General features: G+C 41.1%; 2 protein-coding genes and 1 long non-coding RNA gene across 3 annotated transcripts; 2 read left to right on the top strand and 1 right to left on the bottom strand.

Moving 5' to 3' along the window:
* Positions 1–60: 60 nt before the first annotated feature.
* LOC116921363 lies at positions 61–10,900 on the bottom strand. Its single transcript, XM_032927635.2, has 19 exons — positions 10,759–10,900; positions 10,497–10,662; positions 10,220–10,437; positions 9,989–10,166; positions 9,766–9,930; positions 9,448–9,702; positions 9,270–9,388; positions 9,071–9,215; positions 7,744–7,854; positions 7,379–7,649; positions 6,253–6,588; positions 5,000–6,189; positions 4,651–4,940; positions 3,828–4,557; positions 3,369–3,552; positions 2,736–2,821; positions 2,610–2,640; positions 2,054–2,314; positions 61–1,991 (listed from the first exon to the last, which is right to left on the bottom strand). Exons 2-19 carry the CDS (start codon positions 10,533–10,535, stop codon positions 1,885–1,887), a joined length of 4,716 nt encoding a protein of 1,571 aa, XP_032783526.2. The 5' UTR covers positions 10,536–10,662; positions 10,759–10,900; the 3' UTR covers positions 61–1,884.
* Positions 7,649–8,820, top strand: LOC116921385. Its single transcript, XR_004393217.2, has 3 exons — positions 7,649–8,072; positions 8,149–8,202; positions 8,302–8,820. It is a non-coding gene; the product is annotated as an uncharacterized LOC116921385 (long non-coding RNA).
* Positions 10,901–11,735: 835 nt separating the features above from the next.
* Positions 11,736–12,775, top strand: LOC116921380. The gene is made up of 4 exons (XM_032927659.2): positions 11,736–11,876; positions 11,955–12,287; positions 12,351–12,436; positions 12,500–12,775. Exons 1-4 carry the CDS (start codon positions 11,790–11,792, stop codon positions 12,669–12,671), a joined length of 678 nt encoding a protein of 225 aa, XP_032783550.1. The 5' UTR covers positions 11,736–11,789; the 3' UTR covers positions 12,672–12,775.
* The last annotated feature ends 468 nt before the right edge of the window (positions 12,776–13,243 follow it).

A 13,243-nucleotide genomic window follows, 5' to 3' on the forward strand; every position in this document is an offset into this window, starting at 1 on the left:
TTGAACCAAATTGAAAAATGTTTTGAGGCATTTTTGTTTTTTTTTTTCCACATTTTTTGGTCGGCCTTCTTCTTTTTTTTCTCGTTCTCAAAATAAAAACCTGAAGTGGCAACTATGATTTCCGTGGTCTATCACTATGAACAATACCGCACCTTTCGAGAATGTTAATATGCGCACATACATTAAAAAACTTGACACCATCTCCGAAAACAAAACTATATTATCCTTGGATTCTCAAGGCATACCCAAGGACCTCAGAAATTAAAGAAATGAAAGGTGCGTGAATTCGTAATTAGGTGGGAAAAAGAAATTTCCCTTTTCCCGACTGCTATGTCAACACACGCACAGCCATCTTCATTTGGTAAATGGGGTTTCTCCAATTTAGAAATAGTTCCAAAGTGGTACAATCTCGATTCTAGTTTGGAACGGAGAACCAAAAAAAGACAAATCCAAAGATCCAAAGGCTATAACCACAACACAGCGATCACGTAACATGCGTAAATAAATGGCATGAGTCAACGCAGAGACGTCAGTTTCCAGCGATCTGTGATAGCTAAGATTATCGAGTGAAAGTCGTACCAGGAACGGAAGCTATATCCTATCGGCACGTTGATTAAAAATATCAGTTGCACGGGGTAACAAAAATTGGAAGAAAAAAAAGAGAGTAAAGTAAAAAAAATTGCCATTTTGTTTTGTTGTTGTCGTTAAACGCGGCTGTCAGAATAGAAAAATTGAGTTAAAAACACTTTCACTGACGTTGTTTCTAAAATAAAAGAATGTCCTCTGAACCAAACATTTTCAATGCCAATGAGGTTGATTTTGTGCGACCAACTCTTGATTTTATCAGGTGCTAAAACATTATCCCAAGTCTTTGGTCTTGGGGCCATAGAAGTTAAGGTCAACCGTCAGTTCAGCGCGCTGGCGTGAATTCTTCGTGGCCTTCTTCCACTTCCTGTTTGGTAAACTTCCATAAGAAAAAGTTCCACAAATGGAACAAAAACGGTCCATAAAAAAGCAAATGGTATAATCTGTTGACTACGGATCATGAGACACTCTGTGCAAAGTATCTAACCAAACCATCAAGGAATTATGGGTTACAAACGAAAAACTTGATCTCCCCCCCGTTGACCACAAACAGGACGACAAGATTTCGTATCTTTTTACAAGGAGAGTTGGACACGATTGACGATTTTTTCGATATCCAACAATCAATGAAAATCATTGGGATATTCTAATCGTAATTGTGTCCTTTGTTTGTTTTTTTTGCTACGCTTCACCATGAGAATGAAATTAAGAAATACGCAAAACCACAAAGCGGAAGGAAACTTGAAAACTGCGTAGATTCATATACAAGAGCAAGGGTTTCTGTCAGGCTGCCAGTACCTATAGATGAAACCGAGCGTAACGGACGAGAGCCGAGTGTCGTGTCGAAGGGCAATCATGGCACACACAGTTCAAGTTAGCACCACGGCACCTCAAGTGAAAGTTCTAACCAAAGCGGAAGTTTGGATCCTACACAATGATAAATCAGCATTGGAAGAAAACGAAGGACAGGGTTTTGGACAGCTGACGCCTTCCGTGCTGGAAGCATATGGAAGCCAGCCCGAAAAAATGGACCACATAACGACGCAGACAATCACCTGTCACGTATTCAAACTGTTCATTCTATCCATTTTAGTCGGAGCTGTAATCTTTCTGGAGCTCCACTATCGCCACGACATCAAGGATTGGATGGCTGGAGTGATTGCAGGAAGCATTGTTGTTCTCATTTCGATTTTATTGGCACTGTTTCAAGCAGTTCGATGCATCGTATCCCTTCTCGTTCCCACGTTAGGTACGAAATTAGGCAAATCGTGGCTAGTTGCCTTATTGATGAGCATGCTGCTAGCTGGACCAGCAGCCAATTTGAATTACAATTTCAAACAGACGACTCAGTCGTTGATTTGTTTCGGCGAAGCAGCGTTTAATCAAACAACTGTCGCATCGGAACGCTACAAAGAATCGATGAAAGAAATGACTGGACAAGTCGGGGACAATTTGGCCCACTACGTACAATTGGCTGAATCGGTCCAGCAGGCGATTAATGCTCTGGATAACACGCTGAAGCAGACATCCGAGTCTTTCAATTCAACTCTCAACAACGTCAAAGTTGAAATGGACCGATGTCGGACAACAATGGCATCGATCAACGGAGGATGCCAAAAGAAGATGGACAGTTTGAAAACGGAATGCATCAACGCAATTACAAGTAGCGGATTGCTTCGACGAAAGAAAAGAGGCTGGTTGTCCGATGTCACTAAAGCTGGCGAACAAGCTATCAACGAAGTTAAGAAAATCGGGACGGATGTAGCGGATCGTATCGACAATATCAGACTGACGGATGTTTGTAATTTGTTTACATCCGATCTGTGCAAGTTTACGGCGGAAATTTGCGGTGAAATTAAGGAGGTAACGTGATCATAACCGCAAATATAAAATTTTAAATCGTTCGCACCCGACTGAGCGTGAATTTTTAAAAATAGGTGGCAACGTGGTCCTTTTCGTCATTGGCTGCAATTCCGCAGTATATCCGGCCACTTATTGGTGAATTAGAAATTGGAGCATCTTACCATCGTCAGCTGGAATCCATGTTGAACAACACTAGTAGTTTCGACGAAGTCAAACGAAACGTCACGTCAGAAATCGAATACTTTCTGGATCGGCTATTGGGATTCGTGGGAATCCTATCTTCTTACTTTAGCATCATCACGCTGGTCATCGTAGTGATTACCTCCTGGCTTTATCACTTCCGTTTTCAGCACAGCCTCGTCTTCGACAACATCTACATCAATAAAGATATTAAAGCTTACGATTCATCGCAACAAAATTCATTATTCCCATTAAAAGGACCAGCAGAGCAAAAGAAGTTGATTGATTGTCTTTCGCTAGCACTTTCCCCCTGCGAGAAGAAATCGCTTTTGACGAGTCTACTAGTTTACGGAGTCGTCATCTTTTTCACAACAATTTTAATCGTAGCCGATTGGATTTTGTATCAAGTGACTGATATAATCCGGCGCAATGGACACACAGCCTTACAAGTGGGCGTGGAATCTGAGCATAGATTCAGCGTGCACGGCGGTGGATTCATTTCGACTTTCTTCCGTTTCTTGTTTAAAGAATTCAACTACCAATCGAGCGTGTTCAATCACATTGACACCATTCCATGCCTGCCAAAACCAGTTCAACTTTCACCGCGACATTTAATTCATCCAGCCGTTGTTGTAGTTGCTCTCGGATTGGTTACCTTATTACAACCTTACTGCCTCCGTTCACGTCATGCCATCGCGGCACACTTCTACCCTGAACGACAGAATGAAAGGGTTGCTTACCTGTACAAGGAGATGCTCCGTCGAAGACAAGCCAGGAATGCCAGCCAGCAGTATCGCATTCCCGGAAGATTGGATGAAAATAAAAAGTTGGCTGAGGTGCTGGATCATGGTAGCAAACTGGCCAAAGTACTAAGCCTCCTGGGCAGGCTCCGACGCTGCTGCCTCTTGTGTGGATGTCCAGGATCTACGATTAGAGTCTTGGGTTCATCGTCTTCCAAAAAATTTCAAACATGCAACCGGAATCCTGAATGCTCGGCCTTCTATTGCGGTTCTTGTTGGAGTCAACTTGATAATTGTGCCATTTGCCAACTTCCCAATAGTCAGGCAGGTGTTCAATAATAATATTATAATTTCTTTAGGAAAAAAAACGCGATTGCTCATAAAACGAATCGGTTTGGTATATAATGCTTCAAGAGAATTCGAATGTATTTAAAGTTTTTGCAGTTTCTTCAGTGCAACAATCTTCTTCAATATTTTCATATCATCCACTTCTTCATCACTGCTACTTGAACCGACGTCGGAATGGCGTCTTTTTCTCTTCTTGTTCTTTTTATCTTTCTTCTTTTTATCCTTTTTCTTTTTGTCTTTCTTGTGTTCTTTCTTTTTCTTGGCCTTGTCGCGTTCTACCCATTCTACTTGGTTACTGGCGTCTTGAATGGCAGTTAAGTTAACTACTGCCACTTTATTACCGATACTACCGGAAGCTGGTAATCGAGGCCCATAGGCATCATCATCCATTTCTTCTACAATTGGAGGCTTTGGTTGTTCGCGTGTTCGGTTGTTTTTCGCTTCTTCGACTTTTTTATCCTCCTCCTCTTTGTTTTCTTCTTCTTCTTCTTCTTCCTCCGAATCGGTGTCAGCGAAAATTGCTCTAAAGACATCCATTGGAGGACGTTCGTATGGCACTTCCTCTGTCACCTCTTCCTTTATTTCTTCAGATGGGCCTACTTCTGGAACAAGGTCTGGTTCAGCCTTTTCTTGTAATTCACCTCTTTCAGCTTTATCCCATTCGAGTTCCTGGACTTTGATTTCTGGGCCCTGTACAGGGCCGGATGGAACATTATCGTAGCCCGACGACATAAATGAAGGACCAGCTTGTGGAACTGCGTTCAACACATCAAAAATGGAAAATTTTGATCCAGACGTGCCTTTGGCAACAAATTTCGCTGAATCTTGGGCATCTCCGGCACTAAATAACAAGAGATTATACGGCAATAAAAAGTGTTTTAAAAATTAAAGATGCAAAACGAGTTCCCGAGGAGAGGAAAGAGAAAATAAATACCTTGGAAAGGGATTTGGAACATTAAAGCGAATGCACAGTAAACGGTCGGGCTTCCATTGACTTTGCTTCCGAGTGAGTTGTCCAAAAAGCTTTCGGAGGGCTGCCTGCTTAGCTGGATCTTTTACGACCGGAATCTTTTTAGGTTGCGGCGTTTCTTGTGGTAAAAAGGATTCAATTTGCGCAACAAGTCCACCTTGAATGTTTTCCTCGACATGGCCTCCAGATGTGAAACGATTTTGCATTGTAGCAGTCAATGGCCGATAAAGCGTCAAGGACCTATCAAACTCGACCTAAATTTGGAAAACTAGTCACGGAATGCGTCAGACATGCAATTTTATCATTAAAATACCTCTTCACGTTCACGCTCCCATGCAGTCATGTTTCCAGGCTGAAGTAAATGGAATTCTGCAAGCCTGTTACTCTTGGAAAGAATACAGAAAGCCTCAAACCTATATTGCTTGTCTAGATCTCTTGCAAACGGCTGAAAAGACGAAATTGTCCTCGAACTTTCAACGAATGACTTGAGCTTCGCAACTTTTGCCTCTCTGTCAGGGTCAATCACTAACGAAACGGCTGTAGTTTTCTCCAGCTTAACTTTTTGTTCTTCATCTTGTACAATTTGACCCGACTTCTCTTGCTGTGCAGCGATATTCTTCTTAATTTGAATCAATGCTTGTGCAACGACTTCCGCAGGAGTCAGTGGGGCCGAAACGGTTTCTGGTGGTGCAGGTGCTTGTGCAGTCTCGGGTGGCATGCTCAAAACTTCGTTAAGAATCGCGGCTCTCTGATTGGCGTTGAGATCATGCCGACCCAATCCGCTCAATTCAGCCTGGGTCATAGGTTTCACGTCGAATCGCGAGTGTAGGCTACGATGAATAGGCACAAAATCCTTGGGAATAACCGGAGGAGGGTAACGTTTAAAAACGGGTTCATTTTGTTTTGCACGAACAAAACCGTCTAGGACATCAGAGCATGGTAATGCCAACATGTTAGAGTTTTTCTTTTTGGGTTTTGCACCACCCAATTCAAAGTCATATTGACTCATGTCATCTCTGCTGTAAATATCCTCATCTTCGTTTTCAAAAGCTCCAACACCAAAAGCCTGACCAGCTATCTGAAGTTTCTTTTTCCGATCAGTCAATTTTAAGGTGGGTTCAAAAAGCACAAACCCGCTTTTGGGAGCTGTAGATGCAGTAACATGATGCGGCATTAATCCCGTGTAGCCAAGACCAAACAAGTTGCTTTTCGGTTTTACTACAAACGCAGGTACGTCGTCTGGGGCATATAACTGATCGTCGGACTCGTCTCCCGTTTCTTCTCCATCACTAGTCTGCTGCCTTATTTCTCTCTGTTGCAATCCAGAAGGCAAATCACAACCATATTTTCTAGTCTCTTCATATTTTTTTCTCCTTTCCTTTTTTTCCTTCTTTGTCAATCTCTCTCCTACACCTTGGTTTGGTTTCCATCCCATGGATCGTAAAAGCTTAATTCCAATTGTTTCTTTAACTGGATGGAGCAAATTATGCAAAGCTGGCAAACCTAATCAAAAAGATAAACCTTGAGTTTTATTTTGCCTGAAATGTGGAGAGGATTAGACATTACCTGGAATAGCTCCAGCAGTTGCAAAAACAGGCCTCAGTCGTTTGCGGGAAACATGACCCTCTCCAAAATCTTCTTTTGCACGTAGAACTTGAGGTGCAATACCAAAGGCTCCAAGATCTTCTTCATCCATGAAATCTTGTGGTTTCTGTTCTTTCTTTTGCCTATCACTGCGGGAGGATTTGAATTCAGCTGGCCTCCATCCTTCTTTCGTATCAACTGTATTGTAATAGCCAGCTGAAAAACCACCTGTGAAGGCGCCATGAAACCGTCTTCTACCATTTTCGTCTCTTACTTCTTGATCTTCGATTCTGATTGGTTTCTTTCCCGCTATGTCATCTAGTTTTTGTGTAATGAAACAAATCAAACGAATTACATACGTGAAACATTGCATAGACAGGTGCCGGTGTGTCATTCACATTCGGTACATACCTTCTTCGAGAGGCTCCAGCGGAGTACCATAATTGACGTAGGATTCTGCCTCTTTTTTCCTACTATCCATTATCTGACTTCACTAAATGGACGAATCTAGACAATAAAATACAGCTCCAAATGCAATTTTTTTAAAAACGGCATTGCCACGGTGTAAACAGAAACTTCCGTCTGCATACAGGTTAACGCCATCTGCGATGCAGATGGCGAAATATTTTATATACAAAAGCCAAAATATTTTTTCGCCTTCAAAAACTAACAGAAAAAGAAAGGTAAGAAACTCTTAAAGCGAAATTCTCTAGTGAGCAACGTGTCGACGGAGAGACAAAATCACTAGACGTAGAATGAAAAGAAAAAGTAGTACCAGGTGTTCTAGGTTAAAGCAGAATAGACGAAAAATAACGGAATTCTTCGAATTCGGCTGTCTGGCCACAAAATAAGTAGGAAGTTTTTGGTAAAATAACTACAAAATAATGTAAACCAAAGATCTGAATCAACAAGTGTCTGTCTATTGCAAAAGAAGAACATAAATAACAAAAAATTGCAGTCATTGACAGATAGAATGAAAGATAAAGTTAAATCACATGGTCAAATGAAAGTGGAATGATCCAGCCATACGCACATTTCACTTCAGTAACGTCGTTCAAGCCAGGCGAAACCATAAAGATTTTCGTTTGAAATTTCAATTCTTAATAACCATGAGCCTTGTTATCTTCAGGTTGGTTGGCGTAGAATCCCCAAGGAGCGAAGCCATCGTAACCTTTGCCTCCCTCTTTGGTGGGACCACGGTAGACCTGAATCTTAGCACGGCCGTTGGCGGTTCCGGCACCTTTGTAGGAAGGAGCGGAGTAGGCAGGAGGAGAGTAGGCAGGAGCAGAGTAAGCAGGCGCTGATGGGGCTTTGTAAGGAGTCTCATAACTCTGTGGGTAGGCAGCAGCCATGGAGACAACGACAACCAAGAGGACGAACTGCAAAGAATCACCGAATCGTATAACAGACCAATCGTGCAACATGGAATAGTGAGAAATAGAATACTATTCAGAGATAGCTAGCTAAGTTTACCATTTGCAGAGAAGACATGATGATGATGATTGTTGTTGTTGTTGTTGTTGTCGGATGAGGACTGGTGATTTTAGAACCTGGTCGGATGGCTTTTATACCCAGCGAGTTATGCTAGAACAGTGGGGAAGAAAATTACGATGACGGCTTCAACACATAATGCTCCCTCAAGCCTTTCTCCCGCCTCCCCTTTCTGACCGCATGCATCGTCGTTCGCCGTTTTTCGTAGCCGCGGGATGGAGGTGCCCTCACTGGTAGGTTTTTATTGCTTTGCCACCAAAGTATACCAACGTCCTTATGATAGTTCGTTTTTTCGCGAATTTTATCCTGAGGTTGGTTTAATTTGATATAAATTATTGTGTCTGGAAGACTTTATCCATTTTCCATTAATTCCATGATGTATTGCAGAGGGTACGACATGGTATTACGGTACAAAAGGAAGGAGCATGGTTCAGAAATCAGGTTAGTTGAAATGGAGGTCCATGGTCCTCAATTTTGGATGTTGTTCATTAAATATCGATTTGGGTTTCATGCATGGCGTCGACCGAATTTCAACTAAAGTTCAACAGACGATATAAACATCAACAACTGCACATTTGCATCAACCTTGCAACATTAAAGTTAATTTTTTTTTACATTGCTTAACCCTTGATAAGAATTTGAAATTATCCCAGAAATAGATTTCGAAGCATTAGGATAAATATGGTTAAAATTCACATGTTTATACACCGTTAGCTATATTCGAGTAGAAGAATTTCGGTTTCACAACCCATTAAAGCGCATGATAACATAACGAAGTAAGAAGCGCCTAACTACGAATTATTTATGGACTAGTTTTATGTTCATTTGATGTTGATTCTGTACACTGTAAGATAAAACATTGAATGATTCTCTTTTCTCAATTTATTAGAGTGCGTCAAATATGTACAATGTATCGAAAGTTTCAACCAAACATGTCCGTTTAGCAGGACGAAGTTATAAGAAGAGACTCGAGTCGTTTATTTTGGCAAATATAAATGACAACCATTTCAAACAGTTTTTAGTTACCTACCCGTAACACAAATTCATCATAAATGTGAACATAATAAAAGCTGGCGGCATTACCAACCATAGGCGAAAACAATAATTTTGGGGAGAAAAATTCCATTAAACTAAACCATCCTTCAATTTTTTACTGCACCCGCCCTTTTGGCCAAAACAGTGACTAAAGGCGACTTGAGATGAGGAATAGTGCTGATGTTATACAGCTTAGAGCACGCATACTTCTTCCGAACAGCCTGCGAACAAATAAGATTAGCAAACGCTAAAACACCGATAGCACAGGAATTACCTGGAATTTACTGACGTCAGCGGCAGCGATCAGGCCACACAACTTCTCCATAAGGGGTTCTAAACTCTCATAGGTGTACCCAGAATAGTATACCATGGAGTGGTTCCACAATTCGTTGCTCTCCGTGTCACTCTCGTCAAGGATACTAAAAACAAATAAAATTAGCTAAATGCTTAGAAAATAACCAGTTAAAACCTACCGAAGAGAGAGACAAAGAGCAGCAGCGGCAAGCTGGGAAGGTAAGTAATGGCAGAAAGAATACTCTGGCAAAGTCAACTCCATTAGATATTTCGAAAGAGTATGGTGCAAAACATCGACCTGCTGACAAAATTTAGCTTTTAGCACCGTCAAGTAGCGTTAGACCACAACAAAATGACCTGGTCGAGAATCTGTGATGCAGCTTGGGTATTGCGGCGCAAGAAGTGAAGAGGAAGCGGACGACCCAACCGGAAATCCAACTTCTGCAACATCCGACACTCCATAGCAAGCACATCCTTTGACGTATAAGCCTTATCTGACATGTAAACGAAATCGTTGATCTCGGGGGCCCATGTCTCTTCAAATTTGGCCGCAATTAACATAGCTGTCAATCCAACTAGCTGCAATTCACGACGGTTGATTGTAGAATCAACCTGAAGAAACAAGATCATTTCCATAACCAATCAAACAATTTACAAAAAGCCTAAAATACTAACCTGAAGGAAAGAATCCATCACAGAAATACTCAGGTACAACGTTTCTTGAAGCATCTTGAAGCGACCATGAACGTCAATAAGCCAATCGACCAAGATAGTACGCATGGTTGGCCGAATCGTGTAACCATCAACATCCATGTACTGCGCGCCAATCAGATATGATTTCTAAATGCAGAATAAAACTGTAAGTACTTCCACCTGAGTTGTGCCAAAGAGACACTACCTCCAGCTGACGCAGGTATGAATAAATATCCTTAGCATAATAGGAAACCAGCTGTGGGTTATCCCTTTCAAGATCAATATCTTCAATTGGCAGCTGCTTAGTGGAATAAGCCTCAGGTTCAGCCTTTTTGGTGCACAATACAGCTTTGGGGGCTGCAGTAGGAACAATTTTCTTAACACTGAAAAAAGATAATTAGTGAGGATGATAACACAGGTCAACAACACAACCTACTTTGTGCTCTGCAGAGGCTTCCTGGAGGCAATGCCAATGGCTGGCTTCTTGATCTTTTCTTCTGGCTGTTCATTCTTTACTTGATTTGTCGACACTGCATTGGCCTTTGTTAAATCACTAAGGACAGCTCTGGGGCGCAGACTAGGACCTTGCACTTTTTGAGCCACAACACCAACTGTTGATTTTGTGAGCTTCATCGTGTTCCGGTTTTCCAGCATCTAAACAAACAAGCCAGTTACACCAAGAATGTCCAACTGCAATTGCATTTGGGCTTTACCAAGTTTGACGGAGCAGCATCCAATCGAAGGCGGGGCATTTCGAACAATTAAAATAATAATCAAAAGTTCAAAGCGTAAAAACAACTCGGTGATAAGTGTCGATGGGAGGATAAAATCAGTCCGAGAAAACTCGAATAGATGACATAAATTAAAAGCTTGTAGCAGCTATAAGAAAAAGAGACAAATTATTAACACCACTTTTAACAACCAACACAAGCAACATTTAAAAACAATACAAAAATTACAAAAAAAACAACTTACCTTGCACGCAGCGGAGCGTCGAATGATGAGAACCGTTGGGAAACAAGTGTATTTAAAAGTTTTGAATATGCGATGTTGCCATTAGGTAGCAATTGCTAAATTCATGTACCAGGGCGGCTAGGATGTTTAAACCCCTTTAGGCAGGCGGGCTATTAGCTTCCACCAGCCTCTCGCTTTGTTTGATCTGCTTGAAAAATAAAAACTAAAAAAATACTTAATTGATCATGTGTTCAAATATTCTCCCTTTAATTAGAAAAATCTGTGTAAGTAATGACGTACAAACCCGTACGAATTTTTTCGAGAAATTAAGTTTTTGTGACTGCTAGATGCACTGCCCTAAACTGATGTAATGAATCAAATATACACATCAAGTTTAATATATTTAGGTAAAAGTGCAATTAGGGGCAAACCATGCGGAAATAATCGAAACATTGAAATACTGCCTAGAGTTAATTTATCAGAGTCTCAGTTTAAAGGGGACACTTGAAAATCTATGGATGAGACATTAGGTAAAAATGAAGGGTAAGCATAAAAGTTAATTGGAATCATTTTTAGGGATAGGGTTAGAAAGAAAATTCCCGTAGGCAACACCGTTGTTTGTGTAGGCTAGGCGTTTAGATTTCATAAGGCGACGCTTAATACCCCATGGACATAAATGCAAAACCATTTAAAGGGAAATGCATTATCTCAAAATTAGGCGCCAAATACAAAAAAAAAAAAAACGCCAAGTTTGCGTAGCTCTGACTGTACTACCTATAAGTTGATACGCCTTCAACACCAAATACGTTTATAGCGTCCCATTTTCTCGACAAATCAAACAAATTTAGGAATAAAATTCCAGGACGTTTAAGTTAACATTGAGACTAGCCATTTTCTGCCTACGAGGGTGAAAGTACTATTTCTGTCTTCCAAATCAGGTCAGCAGCTCGTTGTGCTCCGTTCCGCGTGTCATGTCAACACAAAGTGAAAGGCAGGTCATCGGTGGTTTGCACAGAACGTTCGACTTCTTCCAGCCTTATAAATAAGACTCGATGGATGAAAACCGACCTATTACAAGCCGGACATCGTTGCTCGGAAGATCTCTCGTCCCTCACATCATCATGAAGTTCACTCTTCGAGTAAGTTATACATCCAACCGCAATTTGAATTGAAATCTTTAAGTTATTTCGTTTTAATTGATCATGAAATTTTTTTAGGTTATCACAGTTTGCGCGGTGGTGAGTTTAGCCATGGCCAGGCAACTAAGTCCGTCGCGTGGGCGAGTAAAATGGCCCGGAATTCGACTAGGTGAAGCGATCATTTCGCCGGATATTTTCGCAGAGTCCATTCTTGTCGATGATATGACGGAAGAGAATTTATTGAGAGCGTTAGTTATCCCAACGGACGGTAGTGGCGGTGCACCTATCGAGGAATCTGAAAGGTTCGACACGAGAGCCAACCGGAACGCTTCTTACCACTTCCGGAGTGACGTTAGAGACGGAATTAAAGGCGGCCAATTACATCGTGAAGAAACACGTCGAGGAGCACAGGTTTGTTTTGAATATAGATTTTTGTGGCTGTTGTCCGAGTTCTTTATCTTTTGAAAAAAAAAGGTGAACGGATCCTATTCGTATAGTGACGGCTTTGTCTTGCGAACAGTCGAGTACCAGGCGGATGAAAACGGATACCGAGTCATCAAGTGAGTAGAGATAAATCATTCTTCAACTTGAATTGCGCTATTTGATTTTTGAATTCGATGTAGGGAGACGATGAGGCGTATTGGTAATGGACCGAAAGAAAACACTGCCGGAGTCGCTAACGTTCAGACTGAAGCTCACGGACGGAAGAATCGCTACACTATAAGAGGGACCAACCTGACTGCCCCATCCATTTCTGGAGCCGAAACTGCTCGAATCATATCCAAGAGGCTTTAAAAGAATTTGACGTGTTTTGGTTTTTGTTTTTTTGAATTTTTTATTTTTTGAATTTTTCTTTACAATGACGAAATCATATTACAAAATAAACAAATTCACAAACACGCACATTCAATAAGAAGTGAAAGGTAGAAATTGAAATTGAGGTTCATTTTGCTGCAGAAATGAGGAAAAAAAGCGTCACGGGATTGGTCAATGGTGTAACGAACATAACTTCATTTAGACAACACCCGCAACGAATGAACAGAAATCAAAGAGAATATCATATCAATATCCGCCATTTTGAAAAAAAAAAAAGGGAAACACATTTTCTTTTTTTCAAGGAGATTCTCAACTGTGTGTAATAGTGTGTGTGTGTGTGAGAGAGAGTATGGGTTTCTGTGAGTGTGGGGGTGAGTTTTCACAATATCGGGAAATTGGATTTTATTGTTTTTGGAACACGACATTCACACGTAGAAAACGTTGAGGGAGCAAACGGCAAGGAATTGGGATTTTTTGTTGTTGAAAACTGGCATGTTTTAAAATGAACTTTTTCAGAAAAACAAGAGTGAGAGAGTCGCCGATGAACTGCA

This window comes from Daphnia magna, linkage group LG4 (genome assembly GCF_020631705.1).
Source record: "Daphnia magna isolate NIES linkage group LG4, ASM2063170v1.1, whole genome shotgun sequence".
Taxonomy (NCBI): Eukaryota; Metazoa; Arthropoda; class Branchiopoda; order Diplostraca; family Daphniidae; genus Daphnia; species Daphnia magna.

What these genes read in the sequence shown, in the direction of transcription:
- LOC116921363 (XM_032927635.2), bottom strand. Translation starts at nt 10,535, where the DNA reads ATGCCCCGCCTTCGATTGGATGCTGCTCCGTCAAACTTG. An exon ending in AAGCCTCTGCAGAGCACAAA is followed by an intron (nt 10,167 to 10,219) that starts GTAGGTTGTGTT and finishes ATCTTTTTTCAG; the next exon opens with TGTTAAGAAAATTGTTCCTA. An exon ending in CTGGACCGATTCAGCCAATT is followed by an intron (nt 1,992 to 2,053) that starts GTACGTAGTGGG and finishes GATTCTTTGTAG; the next exon opens with CGTTCCGATGCGACAGTTGT.
- LOC116921380 (XM_032927659.2), top strand. Translation starts at nt 11,790, where the DNA reads ATGGATGAAAACCGACCTATTACAAGCCGGACATCGTTGCTCGGAAGA. An exon ending in TCATGAAGTTCACTCTTCGA is followed by an intron (nt 11,877 to 11,954) that starts GTAAGTTATACA and finishes AAATTTTTTTAG; the next exon opens with GTTATCACAGTTTGCGCGGT. An exon ending in AAACACGTCGAGGAGCACAG is followed by an intron (nt 12,288 to 12,350) that starts GTTTGTTTTGAA and finishes TGAAAAAAAAAG; the next exon opens with GTGAACGGATCCTATTCGTA.